The sequence below is a fragment of the Protopterus annectens genome, chromosome 15.part0 (genome assembly GCF_019279795.1).
Source record: "Protopterus annectens isolate FY-2018-M chromosome 15.part0, PAN1.0, whole genome shotgun sequence".
In the NCBI taxonomy this organism is placed as follows: domain Eukaryota; kingdom Metazoa; phylum Chordata; order Ceratodontiformes; family Protopteridae; genus Protopterus; species Protopterus annectens.
In genome coordinates, this window is record NC_056749.1 from 268,954,289 (window position 1) to 268,974,239 (window position 19,951).

The 19,951-nt window shown below is 39.7% G+C and overlaps 1 protein-coding gene across 5 annotated transcripts in view; it reads right to left on the bottom strand.

Annotated features, from left to right (window-relative positions):
- The window catches only part of NSDHL (NAD(P) dependent steroid dehydrogenase-like), a 276,923-nt gene that overhangs the window by 191,512 nt on the left and 65,460 nt on the right, over positions 1–19,951 (bottom strand). For all 5 annotated transcript variants that reach the window (XM_044057023.1, XM_044057026.1, XM_044057022.1 and 2 more), the window contains exon 5: positions 1,148–1,276. In XM_044057023.1, coding sequence (XP_043912958.1) covers positions 1,148–1,276 — 129 coding nt within the window. The remainder of the gene's footprint in view (positions 1–1,147; positions 1,277–19,951) is intronic.

The window sequence follows — 19,951 nt, forward strand, 5'->3', positions numbered from 1 at the left end:
GACCTTTCATTTTCTTAAAAGGCAAATGGAACAAAACTTCATGATGGTGTATTCTGTCCTACTCACAAGTACATTTAGATGCTATTTCAGCCTCATGAAAAAACAGACTATTATAAACATCATCCCATGTAGCTCTCCAAAAAAACTGATAGCTGCTATTAGATGCTCTATCCATTGGTCTTTCTATTCACAGTCCGTGCCCCCCCCCCCCCCCCCCCCAAGTAACTTACAGACTGAAATCCACATTTTATACTACTTTCCAGGTCATCTGATTATTCTCTTCACTATCCTCTCAAGAAATTACAGACTGAAATATGTAAGTAAAGCAATAAACCAACAAGGAATTTTATGTGCTGATTTTATGTTAAATAAATCAGAGTGATTGGAATCCATGCATTATACTGAATATCTACATTCCAGGGTAACAAAAGCAAAAACCAACAAAGAAGCTGATCAAGATAAACACTTAATAAACCAAAACAACTAGGCAACCATACTTGTGGCCTCTGAGAAAAATAAAATATTTTATTTATTTAGGTGACTACTTAGTCCCCTGAAATGAGGCCTCCAAGTTGAGTGGAAGACCCATGGTGGTATTTATGCTTCTAGGGGAAATTTGGCATTTGTGATTTCACCTTACTCTTTATGAAAGGTGCTGTGGGATCTTTAACACCCCCTGAGCTACCAACAACTCAAGTAGATGGGAACTCAAGTTTAATGTCTCATGTGAAGGACAACAGATTTGGGAGTGCAGCAACCCCCCCTCCCTTATGCTGCACTGCAGTGTCAGCAATCCATCTGCCTGGTATCTGGTGAGGGAAAAGAACCCACAGACCTCTGTACCAAGGGCGAGCATGTCAGATGTTGCTCCACTGACATGTTACATTCTAAGCAATGTTGTAACACTGACATTTCAAGACACCACTCATACAGGATTTTTTTTTGTGAAAAAATGTCTCAAAACCCAGACAAACAAGCATATTACAGTGCAACATTGACAGTTATTTTGTGAGGATTTTAAGTTAATAATGTGCTCCTAGTACTGTCCCATTCTTTCTATTACATTATCACATTTTCCACTTTATCACTAAAATACATGAACTTTCACTTTGGTGGAAAGGTGAGACTATTGTATAATCAATCTTACCTTTTCTTGGAGGATTTTTGTTTCAGTGTAATAGTCGATGGGTTTCTTAGCATATGGGAGATCTTCTTGTCCATTTTTAATGTCTGTGCCTTCAAAAACAACACTGGCACTGCTGGTCAGCACCAATTTCTGGCAAGATAATAAAAAAACAACAGTCACTCAGCATCTGCAGTGCTTTGCTAAATAAAATGCAAAACATCAGGCAATTACATCCAACTGTCACCACTCTATTGAGCCAAGTATGGTATTGCAGTCATTATTTAAAATACTTATAAATCCACTCAGCAGAACTCAGGCACATAATGAGACCATCCAATACCACTACAAAGGTCTAAACCATGCATAAAGTATGTATAGTCTTCCACATAATTCTGCTAACTTTGAATAACCTAACGTGAACTCAAGCATGAATACACATGCAAATATAACCAAACATGTACATATTATGCATGTGTGTGTGTGTGGGGGGTGCGTGTGTGTGTACACCCACACCCACCTTTCCTGAATGAAAAGATATTATGGCACACACCAGGTAATGTGTGGCAAAAGCCAAAGCCAACTGCTTTAGAAGTCTTGTTTCATTGTAATATCTGTTCACTGTACAACCTATCATGTATTACTGCAGTTATCTGGCAAGATTTTTATGCAGTCATTTAGTGGGTGATTTATGCAGTTATTTATAGTAGACTTTTGTTTAGATATTAATATGGCTGTATAAAAATGTTAAATTAAGTCGGACTATTTGACTTTACACATTCATTCATTCTTGTATTTTCCATCTGCCTACTTTTTCCGGTTTAGATCACAGAAGAGGATGCCTGCCAGTTACAAGATGTAGAACAAGAACACACACACCCCACCCACCTCTACAGCAACATGCACATGCACACACACATGTACATCTTTTGTCTATGTATTTATACACACAAACATATACTTGTATAATATGCAGGACACACACAAACATACACAAAGATTTGCAGGAAGATGCTCAATATGAACTCTAGATTTCAAAGTATGAAGAAACTATAAGGGAACAAATAAAATGTGTATGTCAAGAAGGAAGGTTACAATGGTTTACTACCATTACCTTGAAGTGCACTTTGACTGGTGCTACAGCAAAGTACAGTTTCAAATGGGCTAAAACTCGAACGTCAATGCAGTGAACCAGCATCACTGAACACCAAACGGCACATGAAATTCAAATGGCCACATTTCTATAACAGCGAATTTCAAACAATCAGTATTAACATGGTTAAACAGGGGGTTGTGAAATTTTTTCACTTTCAACATTAAGCTTTGGCGATGTGAAGAAACAATAAAGTGCACTTCAAGGTTATGACAGTAAACCGGTTACAATAATATAGAGGGGAGAAGGATGATGGTGTGCTAGCATAAACTTTAAAAAGTTATATATTTGCCATAACAGATCTTCATGAACCATGTCCATCCACTTCAACAGATGGAACTAGCTACAACAGTCATTAGTCAAGTCAGCATCTTTTAAGATTTTTCCAGGCTTTAACACCTAACCTACATCCTACAACATTCAACACCTCTCTGTTTCTTCAGATCTCAACAGCATCCTTGAACAGCAAGCACACAAATTCACAACACATTAACAAAAATCCACTCAAAAAGTTACACCACTATGGACATTCCTCCGAACATCCCCCAGACCCCTTCAGACAGGACAGGGAAGAGTATCCTGAAGTGGACAGACACAGATCATGAGGATACATCACTCATATACTTTCATACGATCCAGTCCATGCACTTCAACAAAGAGGGCAGGGTCCTCATGAAGTTGCATGTTTAGCAATTCCTTTTAAGCTTACATAATCTGATATTTTAACAGTTGCCTGCTTGACCAAAAAGTAATTGTAACTCCTGCCACGGTTTTCCTTTTCATGCTATAAAACACAATGTTAACTTGCATACGAAAGGGACTTCTCTCTTATTTTTCAAGTTGCAACACCAGGTCACTGGGCTCTTTTTCGTTTTGTCTTGTGCCATCACTTGATGTATCACTTTCAGATTTACTTTTGTGTTTTACATTTTACATTTGTACAGAAAGCTCAGTGAGCCTTTTGGGCAAGTCAACCTATACTGTCATCAGTTTTATTTTGTGTTTTTGTGCTGGTCTGGATCAGACGACAACCTTGTAAAACGGTAATTTTATTTTTATTCTTAAATATCACCAGTTTCACCATTAATGCTAGTTCTCTCTACTTATAACCCCCCCCCCTTTTTGCTGCCTTGGCCTTTCTACCTTCTTATGAAACGCTTTAACTTCATCTTGCACTGTTATATAGCATTGAGAAAGACAGTCACATTTATTTTTTCTTGTTCTTTGTCATCCCTTTGCTATACGAGTATATATTTCCTAGAACACATTTGTGCCTTTTTTACAGCTTTTATTTCTTAGTGCCTTACTCAAAAATATTCTTCGCTTTGGCATCATCTATTGCTGCTCTCTTAGAATCTTCAAATCCAGAATCATCACTTTAAACTAAGGTTACATTTTGCATAGTTACAACACTGTACTGCAAAGCATTAATTTGCTGCTGCTGCCTATCAGACATAGTCTGATGCAAAGCACACTCATTCTGATGTACTAAATAAAGCACTGCTTGTGACCAGTATTGGTTGGCCAACACCACTTTCTTTTTTGCTCTCATGTAGCTGTATCTCAGCAGAGCTTAACATTCTTCCTTCTATCACAGCAGCACACGTATTGTTTCATCACTTCTTTTACCTCTTTTTTAATACAGGCAATTTATTATCAGTTTCACTAGGTCTATGCAGAATTTTCTTTGCAATATGCAGCAACAAGCCCCCTTTCCATGTTAGAAGGATTTACTTTTACATTAGCACCACTTTCTTGCTTTACAAAGCAGAGAAGCTCATTTTCCTTGTCAGATTGTTTTACTTTTAAAGTTGGCACTTCTCTTGCTTTACCCAGCAATGAATCTCCTTTTCCTGTCAGAGGGTTTAACTTCTAGAAGCAGCACTTTTCTCCAATGTATAATGTCACAAAATGACACACCAGAGCTTTGGCAAAGCAAATTTATCACATACCACTTTTTGTCACAAGTCTTTACATGTCACCAAGAGAGAACTTTTTTCTAAGCTACCCTTCACCTACCACGATTACCACCTTTTATTACTGGAGAGCATCCCTGTGTGGTCTCATTGCAAATATTCCTGTTGGAATACTGATTCTTTAATATCAACAATTCAGTACTTAAGAACATTTGCTTTTCACTTTGGCATCTCAAAACACTATCACAGGATTCTATTCCTACTACTGCTCAGATAGCATCTAGTATGATTCAGTGCTGTATAAAGTTGTGCACTTTGCTACGTATACCGCCACCTAAAATTCACTGATATATTTTATTCCCCAAAACGAAAGCCTTCATAGAGTTTAACAGTTTCTACCAAAAGCACTGCATTTCAGAAGATATACAGTCCTCTTCCGAAACATTGGCACACAGTGATTTTTCACCTAATGAAAGACAGGACAGTTTACAAATGCAAGAAATTGCTGGTTCATGTAAACAGTATGTTATTCTTTTCACTGTTGCAACACACCTTACTCTGAATTCCTTCAACATTTTAAGATTTCATTCTACATACTATAAAGCTGTGAACTTTACACTTAAGAATTCATTTTTTTTTTCACTGCAAAAGCCCCTCCAATTTGCTCGGATTTCACTTTTTTCAAACATGCAGTTCATTTATCTGCCAAAAAAAAAACGTTCCATTAGAATTCCATTCCTAGTTAATGTTTAAGCAGCACAATGTAAAATCTACCTTGGTTTATTTATGAAATGCTGCACCACCCAATCCCCTGTCCTGATAAACAATTTGCATTAAAGACATCACTCTTGTGATAGTTTGCCATATTGCAGGATTTTAATCCTACACACTGATCCATTTATAATAGCATAAAGATCCCGATATCCACAGCTCCCACCATCCAACAATTTGAGTAATTCCCATTCAACCTTCTTCTTCCGGCTTTTCTCGTTTAGGGGTCGCCACAGCAGATCACCTGTCTGCTCATGATTGGCTGTGCAGTTTTACGGTATTGAGTTGCCAGCCCAGTGCCCAACCTTCCACAGAAGGCATACACACACGCACTCATGCCTAGGGCCATTTTTAGAGTATCCATTCCACCTACAGCATGTCTTCGGGAGGGGGGAGGAAACCCACTCGACCACAGGGAGGACATGCAGACTCAGCACAGAAGGCACCCCAGCCGAGGATCGCACCGGAGAACCTTTTGCTGTGAGGCGGCAAAGCTAACCACTGCACCACCGCAGCCACCCTAGTAATCCCCATTCAACTAATTCCACAGAAATCATATTTAAGATCAGAGAAAACATATAAACAAATGCTGTGAACATCCACCTTTCTACTTCACGGGCATCTTATCCAAATAAATAAATAAAAGGTTTTAAAAGAACTGAAAAATTTTTACACAAACAAATAATTTAAACATTCAACACTACATGCAAAATTTATTAAAATGTCAGCAAAACATATTTACAGACCACTGCAACACATTAACCCAACACTCACAAGAAGCACAATTCCCTACTTGTAAAAATATGCAACCATAGTTCCAGTTCTTAGAAAAACTCCTGAATGGCCTGAAATCTGACCTATAAGGGCTCCCCAGAATAACTTTTTCAACTATAGTCTCTGAATAGGTTTTATGCCAAGGGAATGGAGGGCTGCAACGGTCATCTGTCTACAGAAGAGTGGACCATCAATGAATACTGGGAACTACATATCCATTAGTCTTTTACACACAGTCATGGAATGAATTATCATGGAAATGATCAACAATGACGTACTGAACTTTCAGACACTGGACTCAACCCAGTTTGGTATTGTCAAAATTACGTCAAGCTTATTAAATCTGGTGGACTTCAAGATCACAGAGGCAATGGATGAGGGTAAAACAATACATAATGCTTATAGGATGACCTTACTAAGGCATTTGATACAATACCCCTCTCAGACATTGTAAACAAACTTACGGAGTTAGGCATAAATAACTATAGAACATGATGGATAGCCATCTAGCTAACATACTGGACCCAGGAAGTGAGGATTGGTAAATTCACCTCCACAAAGAACCAGTCACCAGCAGAGTCTTTCAGGGCTCCGTGCTGGGTCCTCTCCTCTTTGACATCTAATCTTCGAAAGTCAAAGGCCTCTGGCTGACCAAGTTTGCAAATTAGGAGCAGTCACAGAATCCTCCAAGATGCAACATCTTAAAAGAAGATCTAACACATACTACTGCCAAACTCACAGCTTAAAACTCAATGCCAAGAAAAGCATAACAGTATCCTTTGTGAAGTCAGCCACCCTGAGAAACTATGTCACAGATAAAACAACCCTAAGAGAAGAGGGATTTAGGAACACATACAGATAGTAACTTGGCCTTTAACCAACATGTGTCCTAGGGGGTTCCTTTCAGAATCTCGAACTACTGAAATCCCAAACTTCAGTAGCCCGAGACCAGAAGGGCAAAAGTGCAGAATACCAAAACCCCAGAAGTTCGGAGATTTTGAATTAGCGGTTCTGGTGTTGCGGCGTGTGAGTGGGTGGTTGGAGATGTAGGTAAGTGTTTGTGTCTTACGGGTTTTGGGTAGGGGCTTTAGTGTGCGTCTCTGTGTTTTGCTAGTGTGATGTGTGTGTGCGAGGGGAATGTAGCTTGTCTGGTGGTATTTTTGTGTATTTGTCTGTGTAGTGCGACCTCGGAGTTAGTATATTTAAGTGGGAGGTTACAGCCACCCACATTGGGGGTGCAGGGGGGCTTGCCCCCCTGCGTGTATGTAGGGTAGTTGTTTGTGTATGTGAAGGGAGGTGTATGTTTGTGTTTGTGTCTATGGTATGTTTAATTTAGAAGTCGCAATTTTAAGTTTCACGCTTCTGGGGTTTCGAGTTTATGGATTTTCGGCTTCATGGTCTTGAGATACTGAAATTCGAAATTTCAGTATTTCGAGATTATGAAGTGAATCTGTCCAAGGTAGTAAGGAACTCATTCTATGTTGCTCAATGTATAAGTGAGGGCATGGCATCTAGGTCCAGTGAAGTCATTGTGCTACTGTATTTGGCCCTCATCAGACCCACCATTGAATATAATGACCCCTTCAGTATGTATCTGACGAGGCACATGCAACTGGAATATGTGCAACGGTTTCTCATAAAAAGAATACAGGGTATAAACACAATATCCTACCCTGATTGCCTCAAAGCCTTATCTCTACACTCTGCCTCCTACAGACTACTGAGAGGTGTTCTATACCTGGCATACGAGCCATCCTTGGATCCTGCTCTAATGGACCTTTTGCATATCAACAAAATGAACAGCATCAGAACTACTACATCTAAGGACCTAAACTTTGCTTCTGACATAAACAAGACATGCTGAAGGGATAGACATGCATCTCTGGGAATTCTCTTCTCTGCAATAGGCTCCCCATACATGTATAGCAGAGTCCTTCCCTCACCCTATTCAAGATAACCTGAACCAATGGATGGGAAAAAGGAAATTCACCCCTGATCTGGCACCTATGTCTTTGATGGACAGAGACAATTATTGCATTGTGCCTTCACTAACACAGACCCCTTATAATAACATCTAAGATACAATAACTCATGAGGCACATATGGGTTGCAATTCTTGGCTTATAAAGTCCATAGTGGTCATTAGGTTCATAGGTTTATGCTTGGCTAAAAACAAAAACCTCACCAGCATTGCACTAGACTTACAAAGGGCGTAGTGGTCATTAGGTTCATAGGTTTATTCTTGGCTATGAACAAAAACCTCAGTATCACCAGCATTGCACTAAAGACCAATGACCACACTGTGTCCTTTGACAAAAATAACAGAAAAGTTATTGTACAGCCAACCAATAAAATATAATTTTGTCAGAGAAACACATGGATTTCAAAACACATAATAAACTAAAGTTTTTTGTCATGTTTCAGTAACTTACCTTTTGCAAAATCAAATGCTGTGCATAAAGTGCCATTTAGGAGTTTCAATCGGCAATGTTTTCCCTCTGCTTTAAATGTAGAAAAATCCTTTGCAAACGTAGTTTCCCTGTGCTGATGCCACTGAAGTTTAAAGATGATCTTGAGCCTCAGTGACATCAGCTGAGGGATGTAGAATATGAACAGAGAAAGCATGTGTTTGGGGGAACTGAGTATGTGACAGTTTGTATGTGTTAAAATGTACTGTGTGCTGTGAACTTTAAATGAACTCTGAGCAATGAGAAAGTACTGAAAAACAAGAGTCTGCCTGAAAGCAGAAAATGTGCCTTTTATGGAAGTACATCTGATTTTCTTTCTCTGCCCAGAGATATGATGATGTGAATTGTCTTATGTTTACGGGTAAACCTTTGATTGGTTAATTGCCCTTCATAGTGATCTAATTGGTTCATTTTAATATTTTTGTACTGTCAGCAATATCACCAGTATATAAGCTTGTTTATTCCTTTGTTCTGGGAGTCTCCCTGGTACTTTCCATGAGGCTCCCACACGTGTGTACTGTAGTTATCTGAATTGAGATCAAGCTGCAGCAGTCAGGAAGTGGACGAAATACTGCTAACAAAAGGGCCCATAACAGACTTTTCTGTTTCTGCAGTGTTTCTTTCATTTCTCTGTATTTGCCTGCCTTAAAGATTTGAAATTTTTTTTTATTATTTATGCAGGAAAAGATATGATTTCTCTCATTCAGTTGTTTTGAGGTAAGTGGCATGCATTTCTCTTCTGCTATTAAATGTGCAGTACGAGTGTGGGTTAATACGGAAATACTGGTGACATACGTATAAAAGGAGGAATGATAGTGGAGTAACAAGACGTTTATATAATGCCTTAGCTAAACCCGTGTTAAACAAGTATAACTTATTGAGTAAAACTGGGAGCGAGTGCGGGAAAAATAACGGAGCCAGAAAGAGGTACACCAGCTGGTTATATGTTTTATCGTGTGTCCCAGGACAGTTGCATATTTTTAAATCAGTGGATCATCCCTACTAAAAATGACGGTGACCTTGCTTTTTCCGAAAATGGTAGTTTTAATAAAGATATACTGACTAATCTGCAAAAAAAAATTTAAAAAAAAGGAAAAATACCAGGGTTGTGCTGGGCAGCTTTTAATGATTGGATGTGTGAAGCTAAAGAAAGGGAGAAGGACTCTGTTGTCAGTAGTCTTAAGGATAATCAAAAGAAACTAAAAGAGCAGATAAAGGAACTGCGACATACTGCGAGTAATCTAGATGCAGCAAACGGTAAACGTTTAAAGGAAACGCCCTTTAAGGGATTATATCCTGTACAAGAATTAAGTAAATTACAAATAACTGAATCATATGAAGATAACTCCTGGTTCTCCCCACCCCCTACGGCTCCTCCACCGTTATATCAGCCTTCACAGGCTCAAGATGGAGCAATGAGCTCCACAACAGAGGGCAAAGGCCGGCGGGGAGAAGAGCAGATCGCACCCGACTCTGGAAGCTGAAATCAGGCAATGGGAGGTCAGCCTAGCAGGCCGCTTATAGAACAACCTGACCAAACAGATACAGGTAAACCGTCATCTAGACTAACCCGTTCGAAAACAAAAAAGCAGCAGAAAAGAAAAGCACAAATGCTTTTTGACCCTAGGTTTAGCTAGCCGAAAAAATATCACAATAAAAAAGCCATATATTTACGCAAGGGTAAATATTACAAACAATGTCCAATTGTGATTGAGGACAATGACGGCTACAGTGGTCCGGACAAATCTAATTCAGATTCTGTTGGGCACTAACCCATCAGATGAAGAGGGAGTATTCCCATTGAGAGAAGTCCCAAACCCAGCACAGGCTAGAGATGCGGGACAACCGGCTACTGTGGTGGTACCTAGGGCATGGTCAGCAGTTGATTTTCAAGTAATCACTAAATCACTTCCGCCTATTCGTACTAACCCAGTGAAGTTTCAACGCATATTGGCAGGACACATCTGTTTGCAAAATCCTACCATAGAAGAGGTTAGAGCTGTCCACCAATACGCTGTCCCAGCTGATCTGATGAAACGTATCTGGGATCATGCTAACGTTCCTACCCCAATACCGAAGCACAACACACAAGGAAAGAATGGATTTGAAGAGGTTAGGCAACATATAGTTGATGCTATCACTGTAATAGTGCCACCTACCCCCAATTGGTTGAAAATTAAATCAGTCATACAGAAAGAGGATGAGCCTATAGACGAATACTTAAATCAACTCACTGAAGCCTTTGAGGCATATTCCGGGTACCCAGAGCCCACCGAAAGACCAGCACAAAGCGGGCTGTCAGCTGCCTTTGTAGATGGGTTATGCCCTCAGGTGAGGGACAAGCTAAAGGAAGTATGTTTAAACTGGCCCAGTTTGGGCCTACATGAGTTAGTCCAGCAGGTACAATACCTATCTGACCATTTAGCCAAAGAAAAGAAGGATTTACAGGAAAAATTAGTAAAAGCACAAATCCAAATGTGTAGTGCTTTTGGTCAGCAGGGTAGAGGATGAGGGAGAGGGAGGGGTAGACGCCAAGAAGCAGGAAATCAGAATAGACAAAACTGGCAATAAACACAGTCGGTTCCACCCCAGAATTCTAGCAATCAGACAGAGTGTTTCAACTGTGACCAAGCAGGCCATTGGAAAAATGAGTGTCCATATTTGGCAGAGCAACCTGCACCATACACTGATACTTCGCAACAGTGGAATTCTGGCTGGACGCCGTCAATCGACAGCAACCACAATGAAGGTTCCCTGAACAGAAACAGCAATTGTGTCCTTTTATTCCTGTGGATCAGGATGGATCACATGTTATGTTACTGGTTAAAAATAAACCCTATCCGTTTTTAATTGATACCGGAGCAACTAAATCCATGCTAGCTGGCAAAGCAGCCATAAATGTTCCTCTCTCCGACAAAATAACTAGAGGGGTGGGTGTCTCTGGTATACCTATTGAGTATTCCGAAACTATTCCAGTCCCAGTAACTTTGGGACCTCTGCAGGATAACCATGCATTCTTAGTAGGACCCTCAGCACCTTTAAATCTATTAGAAAGAGACTTGCTTTGCAAAATGGGGGCAACCATTTTTTGCACAGCTAATGGAGTTCATCTCCAAGTACCTTCAGACCAACAGAATAGTACCCTGGCAGCTTTAGATGACTCCGTCATTTTACAGACAATGTGTATCCAGCCAAACTCTGACAGAAACTAGTATTTACATTCCCTACCCTCCCACCTGTGGACTACTCATGATAATGATGTAGGGTTTTTGACCTCAGCTACTCCTGTAAAAATAACCCTAAAACCAGGTGCAAAGTTACCGCGAGTACCACAGTACTCTTTGACAGCTAAGGCTATATCTGGTATTGCCCCTGTTATTTCTGCATTAGAAAAGCAAGGGATCATAGTACCCACCACAAGCCCGTGTAACACTCCAATATTACCGGTAAAGAAACCTAGCAAACAAGCTTACAGATTTTTGCAAGACTTGAGGGAAGTTAATAAAGCTGTTTTCCTTGTTTTCTCGATTGTACCAAACCCAGCTACTATTTTGAGCTGTATCCCACCTACTGCATAATGTTTTATGGTAATAGATATTTCATCAGCTTTTTTCTCTATTACAGTACATCCTAATAGTCAGTATTTGTTTGCATTTACCTGCAAAGGCCAACAGTATACTTGGACTCGATTGCCACAAAGATATGTAGAATCCCCAACCTTATTTTCTAGAGAGATGCATAGACAGTTAAAGGATCTGCAACTACCATCACGTTCAGTTCTAGTCCAATATGTGGACGATATTCTTATAGCTTCGCCGGACAATAACTCATGTAGGGAAGATTCCCTTCTAGTGTTAAACTTTTTGGCTACACGAAGGTTTAAAGTAAATAGATCAAAATTACAATTCTGTCAGGAAAAGGTGCAGTATTTGGGACATATTACAATGAGTTCTCGTCAAATACTCCCAAATCATATATCTTCTATTCAAAATGTCCCACGCCCTGTAACTCAAAGGCAGCTTCGAGGATTCCTTGGCCTAGCAGAATACTGCAGACAATGGGTGCCTAATTTTTTGGAAATTTCGTCCCTCTTGTTACAACTCCTAAAAAAAGACATTACGGAACCTTTACCCTGGACATCACAACACGATGAGGCTTTTCAAGCTATCAAGACAGTCTTGGTAAATCCTCCTGCCTTAGGGTTGCCAGATTATTCCAAACCTTTTGTTTTCTTTTGCTGTGAGCGAAACAAGACTGCCTTGGGTCTCCTAGCCCAGCAACGCACTGGAGGCTACCGGCCTATTGCTTACTATAGCACTCAGCTAGATCCGGTTGCCTCTGGTTACCCAGCTTGTTTACAGGCCGTGGCAGCTGCTGCTGTCTTGGTTGACATGGCAGCTCCACTAACCCTGGGACATGATACTATATTAGCAGTCCCACATGCAGTTCAGGCGTTACTTTTGAAAACAAAAACACAGTATCTTTCAAATGCACGTCTTACTTAGTATAAATTAAGTTTAATAAATAACCCTGACCTGCAAGTCGTACACTGCCCACCACTGAACCCTGCATCTTTAATACCAACATCGGATGAGGGCGAACCACATGATTGTGTGCTTGTAGTTAACTCTGTTCTTTCTCCTAGGTTACACTTGTATGACACTCCTTTGCAAAATCCTGATTTGGTTCTTTTTGTTGATGGATCCTGCTTACGAACAAACTCCAGAGAATTCCAAGCAGCTTGGTCAGTCTGTACTCAGACTGAAGTTTTAAGGTCAGCACGATTACCCCCAGGCACTTCCGCACAGGCTGCGGAACTACTGGCATTATCGAATGCATGCAAAATAGCTAAGGACAAGTCTGTTACTATATATACTGATTCCAGTTATGCCCATGGTGTTGTTCATGATTTTAGTATACTATGGAAGGAACGAGGGTTCTTAACTTCTTCCGGGGCACCCGTTAAAAACCATTTTTATATCAATAACTTGCTACAAGATTTATTGTTACCATCTGAACTTGCTGTTGTTAAATGTGCAGCCCATCAATCTAATGACTCTTAAAACTAAGGGCAATGATTTAGCTGACTGGGCTGCTAAACAGGCTGCTCTCTCACAAACTGCTCAGGGACATTTTTTGCAGCCTTTGCAACCAATGGTCACTTTTAATACCACAGTGTTAAAAGCTTTACAGGATAAATCTCCAGAATCAGAAAAAAAAAAACATGGCTGGCTCAAGGTTGTTTTAAACACTCTGATTTCATTTGGCAACATCCAGATGGCAAACTGGTCTGTCCAATGTCCATGTTAAATTCTCTTATTAAAGCGTATAATTTGCCAGCTCATGTTGGGGTACAAGCGTTAATAAAACAAATCCAAAAGGATTGGTTTGCCCCAGGACTTTCTGCTTCTGTACAGCATTTTTTGGGCATGTGCTCCATTTGTTTACAGTATAACATTTCAAAAGGCACTATGGCTCCCACACAACCACTGCCAAAACCATTGGGACCATTTTGCACTTTGCAATGAGATTTTATTAAACTTCCACCTTGTGCTCATTTCAAATATGTTTTAACTGTTGTTGATGTTTTTTCTGGGTGGTTAAAAGCCTACCCATGTACTAAAAATGACGCCATTTCAGTTGCTAAAAAACTTTATTATAAATTGATACCTCGTTTTGGTGTTCCCTGTCAAATATATTCAGACCGTGAAACACATTTTACTGCTCAGTTAATTAATTCACTGTGTAAAATGTTAGGCATCATTCTAAAATTTCATTGTCCATATAGACCACAGGCATCAGGTATTATTCAGCGCATGAAATCAGACTCTAAAAACCAGACTGGCAAAAATTACTACTGGAATGGGCCTCACTTGGGTACAGACCCTACCTTTAGCCCTACTCTCTATGAGAGCGCAAGTACATCCTACTAAAGGTCTTTCTCCTCATAAAATCCTCATGGGCCGCCCTATGCGTATGCCCATGACTCCACCACCACCCTTTTCTGAGTATGATGCATTTGATCATGATATTCTTAGATATTGCACTTCTCTTGTTTCTTTTTTACAGTCTCATCATCGGCAGGTAGCAGCGGCTCAACATATTCCTGATCCTTTCCTGTCCTCGGCACTACAACCAGGAGATTGGGTGTACGTAAAGTCATTCTCTCGAAAAACAGCACTTCAACCATGCTGGAAGGGGCCCTTCCTGGTTCTACTGATGACATCATCAGCTGTTCGACTACGAGGCTCACCCACTTAAATTCACATATCGCACGTCAAGAAGGTCATTCCATCGGAAGGTCAACAACCTTTACCTTTTGCTATTCCTGATTCTCCTCCTATTGCTACTTGTACTCAAAGTCATACTGTACCAGCACCTAACAATGCCTGATATTTATCCATTTGGACAACCTCACCCTCCCGACAAAATACAGGTGCAACCACCATTTCCACAAAAGTACTGCACAACTATTTTGGTAGTTATTCTTGTCGTTTTGTTATTTTTACTGTGGCCATTTTTGTTTCCTGCTCCAACGACACATCATACCAAACGAGCTACATGGCATCCACCTTTCAACACCTACTAGGCCATTAAACATGTCTATGCTTCCACCTTTAACATTTCTGATTGCTGGATCTGTGCAGCTCTTCCCACTTCACATGATGGCCTGCCCATGACAGCTAGTCCTTTACTTACTGACAACTATTCAACCATCCTCTTTAATACTTCTGGGGGATTGTGTAAACAAATACATTCAAATCGAACTGTAGCTCTGACTTTAGCATACCGACAGCAAGGCATTTTATGCCTAAAACAAAAGGGAATAAAGAAAGTCAATTCAAGTAATTGCATCATAACAATTCAGAGATTATGTGCTGTTACTAACTACACAGCTTTGCAGTCAATTAACGTTACGGGACAGGTCTATGTCCTATTCAGCGTGGTGGGCCTCTGTATCTGCACCATACATAAATTATTCAGACTGGCAGATGTGTAATGTGACTGAAACAATGTTAGGGCCAAAGGAGGTATGGGTCTTTAAAAATAGCCCTACAATGACAAATTACTCACAACTATCACGTCTTAAGTTAGAGTTAAAGGATGTATTCTCTCAAGTAATGTTCAATAATAATGTTACCACTAACATTTCCACTATGCTCTTGGAAGAGTTGTATTTTATTTGTGGTAAAAAGGCATATAAGTGGTTACCAGGAAATTGGTCTGGTAGCCGTTTCTTGGGTTTAGTCCCAGCCATCCGACATGTATCCGCTTTACCTCAAGGAAAAATCTGAAACGTTCGAGAGGTCACAAAGTCTACCAATCTGGTAGGTCAAGTTGATGCTTCATGGATCTATCATCATGATTTAGCTCATGCTGGCACTAAAGGACTATCCCATATGGACTTGGGTGATGACGTCATATCATGGGCTGGTATAATTCCGTCATACGAAGCAGTGAAATCAATTTGGAAACTGAGAAAGCTATCTAAATTGCTTAAAATATTAAGCAATGCTACATTTTCTGCCTTAGAACTAGTGACTGATGAATTGGCTGCTTTGAGAGCTGTAATACTCCAAAACCGTATGGCTCTTGATTTCACCCTAGCGGCGAAAGGAGGAACTTGCACTTTAATCCAGGAGGAGTGCTGTATGTTTATTCCTGATAATCAGCACGAAATTAAGCGCCATCTTAAACGGATTCAAAGAATTTCCGAACTCTCGAAGGCCAAAGCGGCCGATAGTTCAACAAGGGCATGGTTAACCAACCTGTTCTCAGGCTGGGGAGGTGGACTGTTAAAGTTGATCTTATTAATTGCAGTATTAGCAATTGTTGCTTTTCTTGTCTTATTCCTAATCAATGCACTGATCTTAAAATTAATGGTTTCAAAAACTGTAAAAAAGTGCCTTAAGTTTTATAGGCCTGCAGCTATGAACGTAAATAAAAAATGACAATATTTTCTAATAATGAAAAGACCAGTAGCATGGTTATGCTAAATTTGGGACAAATGTATGATAGGTTAAACGGTGATGCTTACACAGCATCAAATGGGGGACTGTAGAATATGAACAGCCACAGCATGTGTTTGGGGGAATTGAGTATGTGACAGTTTGTATGTGTTAAAATGTACTGTGAACTTTAAATGAACTCTGAGCAACGAGAAAGTACTGAAAAACAAGAGTCTGCCTGAAAGCAGGAAATGTGCCTTTTATGGAAGTACATCCGATTTTCTTTCTCTGTCCAGAGATATGATGATATGAATTGTCTTAGGTTTACGGGTAAACCTTTGATTGGTTAATTGCCCTTCATAATGATCTATTTGGTTCATTTTTATATTTTTGTACGGTCTGCAATATCACCAGTATATAAGCTTGTTTATTCCTTTGTTCTGGGAGTCTCCCTGGTACTTTCCATGAGGCTCCCACACGTGTGTACTGTAGTTAATAAAAACCACTAAAAGAAAAAAAACTATTTGTCTTCATTTTTAAAGTATTGTGTAACGTAACAGGGAAAACAAGAGTTGTATCCATAGACTTGAATGGACACATGCAGAACATATGCAGACACATATCCATTAAATTCTGAGGACATTTGCCTAACAGGACGTCATGCCAGGAAATACAGAATTTATTTGGGCCATGGTTTTAATGAAAATTTATAAAGCTTTTTATTAAAGAAGCATCCCAAATACGTATGGTTAATCTACACTAAAATGCACTGCAGCACTTTACTCACCGGATACTGTGATGCAGTTCTACAAAAGTCAAAATGCTTTAAAGTAAATAACAGTATTTTGGGGTAATGGAAAAATAACAGTTAATAGGAGCCATCTTTACTAATCTTAAATGCGATACTGAATCGGTCAACCACAATGTGCTACAGAAATGCTAATTCTTGTAAAAGTAGCCATGCTATACAGCGGTTCTCCACTTATCTACATAATAGAACCCTTTATCATTAGGCCTGAGTTTAACACCTAAAAAAATAGAACCTTCTCAAGTGGAATACCAAAAGCTCAGTCCTAAAGCTGTTTTCCATCCTCATTAATAACTTACCTTCTGACCTACCGAATCTATACCATATCCTTTATGTAGAAGGCATCACTATGCTGCATTCAGACGACAAGTAACTTCAGAGATTACAAGAAAAATTGCAACTTGGCTACAATGCACTACAGAACGGATTGGTTTGAATGCAACTTGTAATCAGCTGGAAAATGAAAAAAAAAAAGCAATGCTGTTTAACCACCCAGAAAATATAAAATCAACCCACTCATTAGGCATTACTGATATCCATGATCTACCTTTACCAATAGCTGCAGAATGTACAGTTAGGTAAGTAAACTTACCACAACAGTAGAAGATCAAATAATCACTACTGCAGTAGCCTTAGGTACATGGGCTTACATCCTGGCAAAGATATAATGGCCAGCCAGCATCCAATGCTTCAAGGCACCTTATACATCCCCAAACTGTCAAGAAACTAGAGTGCAGCTGACAAAATACAAGTCTGAGTGACAAAACCTCCAGAGCTTTACTGCCACTGAAAAGTACCCTCATCTAAGGTATCCAAGGATTGATGGTTGGTTTGGTGTTGTTCCCTTGTTGGACAGATAAGGTACCTTTGGGGAAAACGTTCCATTTTATAAATATTGTTTGTGTTTTATCATTTTCCTCTTAAGGAAAGTTATTTTAAAGCTAACACCTTTGTGTTTTAACAGGCTGTGAGAAGACTGTATAGCACTTTTAAAATGGGAGCACTCTTTTTTCCTTTCACTTTAAATTTGGGTAAAGTAACTGAAAAACATTTTTTTCTTTCGAGAAATTTGTGTTTATTTGAATTTTTTGGGCTGACGAAAGTGCTTTTTACTTTTAAAAACTTTGTTTTTACCAGCATTTGCTGATTGTCTTTCCCTGTCTGAAAGATTTAGTTCTGTCAAGATAGTACCAGGGTTGCCTGTGGACATCCAAAGTATGGAGTTTCCTTTCTCCCTCATTTTTAGGTGCAGGAAAGAAAACTGGGAGATGGATAGTTTGCTTAAAGTAAACTTGGATACCACTTTAGGTATAAAAGAAGGATTATTTCTCAAAGAAACCCTGTCCCTGTGGAAAATAAGATAGAGTTGACAACACAAGAGTTTGCAACTCAGAAACTCTTCTTTCAGAAGTCAGTACAATCAGTAAAACTGTTTTATATGTTAAGAACCTCGAGTCAGCCTGGTTAGCCCTTTCAAATGGAGCAGGTATTAGGTTCTCTAGCACAAAATTAAGATTTTAAGAAGGTGCAATCAATTTACTTGGAGGCCTCCTGTGCAAAACCCCTTTCAAAAATATTTTGACAAATGAGACTGCATTGAAGGAGGAGGATCAATGGGCAGGCATGCTGAAATGAATGAACCCTGATACAGGAATAAGAAAGGCCATAGGACAGTAACTCACACAAATATTGTAAAACCAGAAAACAAGTAGCCTGAATGGGCGCTAGTTATGTTGTTGTTGGCATCAACTAGAAAACCTTTTCCAGAAGCTTGAATAATCATTAAGGTGTTTACCTTACAGACACAAAGTGCACAGTTTGATTCTTACATGGGGTAACTGGATAGGCTTAAAATGGCCCACAAGGCCTAGTACTAACCTATGAACCTATGGACCTATGAATTGGCAGTGAGTTCAAGTGGACTGATAATGGGATATATCAAACACCCCTGTTTTTGTGTGAGTATATCTAATCTTTGAGAAAAGCTTGTGGTAATTTCCCCCTTGCCATTTCCACACGAAGGGAGACCCAAGGTTGCCTGGGCCAGAAGGCAGTCATCACAATGATCTTGCAGGATTACTTCTAAATCTTCAGAAGTACCCTGGATGTTAATGAAAAGGGTGGAAAAGCATACAGGAACATTCCTGTCAAAGGAAAACAAAAGGCATCTCTCTTTTAGGCCTTCTCACATGGAGTCCGGGAAAAGAATCTTGCCAGTTGATTGTTCAGAGGAAAGGCAAAGAGGTCTACTTCAGAAACTCCCACAGATGGATGAAATCTTGAAAGATCCCTGATCTAGATTCCATTTGTAAGGGTCTGCCTTGGTCTCATTCAGCTTGTCTGTGACAATTTTGCTCTGATGGAATGCTTGATGTCTGTAAAGTGAGACTATGCTGTGAAGCTATACCCCAAGCTAACATGGCTAGTCTGAAAAGAGGGTACACCCTAGTTCTATCCTGCTTGTTGATATACCACATGATAATGGGACTGTCTAACAAATTGAAAAGGTACCAGGGACCAAAGATGTTTCAGAGAGTTGACTGGCTTGATCAGGGCAAGCATCTCTTTGACATTTATGTGCTTACATCGGTCCTTGGTGTCCCAGACACCCTGCACTTTTATCCATTCAGAAACTACTCCCCAAGCAAAATCCAAAGCATCTGTGGTGACTGACTGCTTTGGATCAAGAAGGGAGAAGGAGAGACCTAGATCTAAGGATATCTGTTGTCTCCATTAAATGGTAATTGTATCCAAAACAAAGTCTCAAACCTCCCAAAACCAAGGATAGCCCAACATGTCTGAATGAATAGATTTCTTCTGACAAACCCCAGAACTGAAATTTGAAAAGACAAATAGTGTTGGTGCTGGGACCAAAGAGACTTCAGATACCACTGTATTTTTCTCATGTGGAGTCTTACCAGGAATATCATGAGAATCATAGAAGCCATGAGACCCAAATACTGAGGTATTCATTTGCAGTGACTGAAGT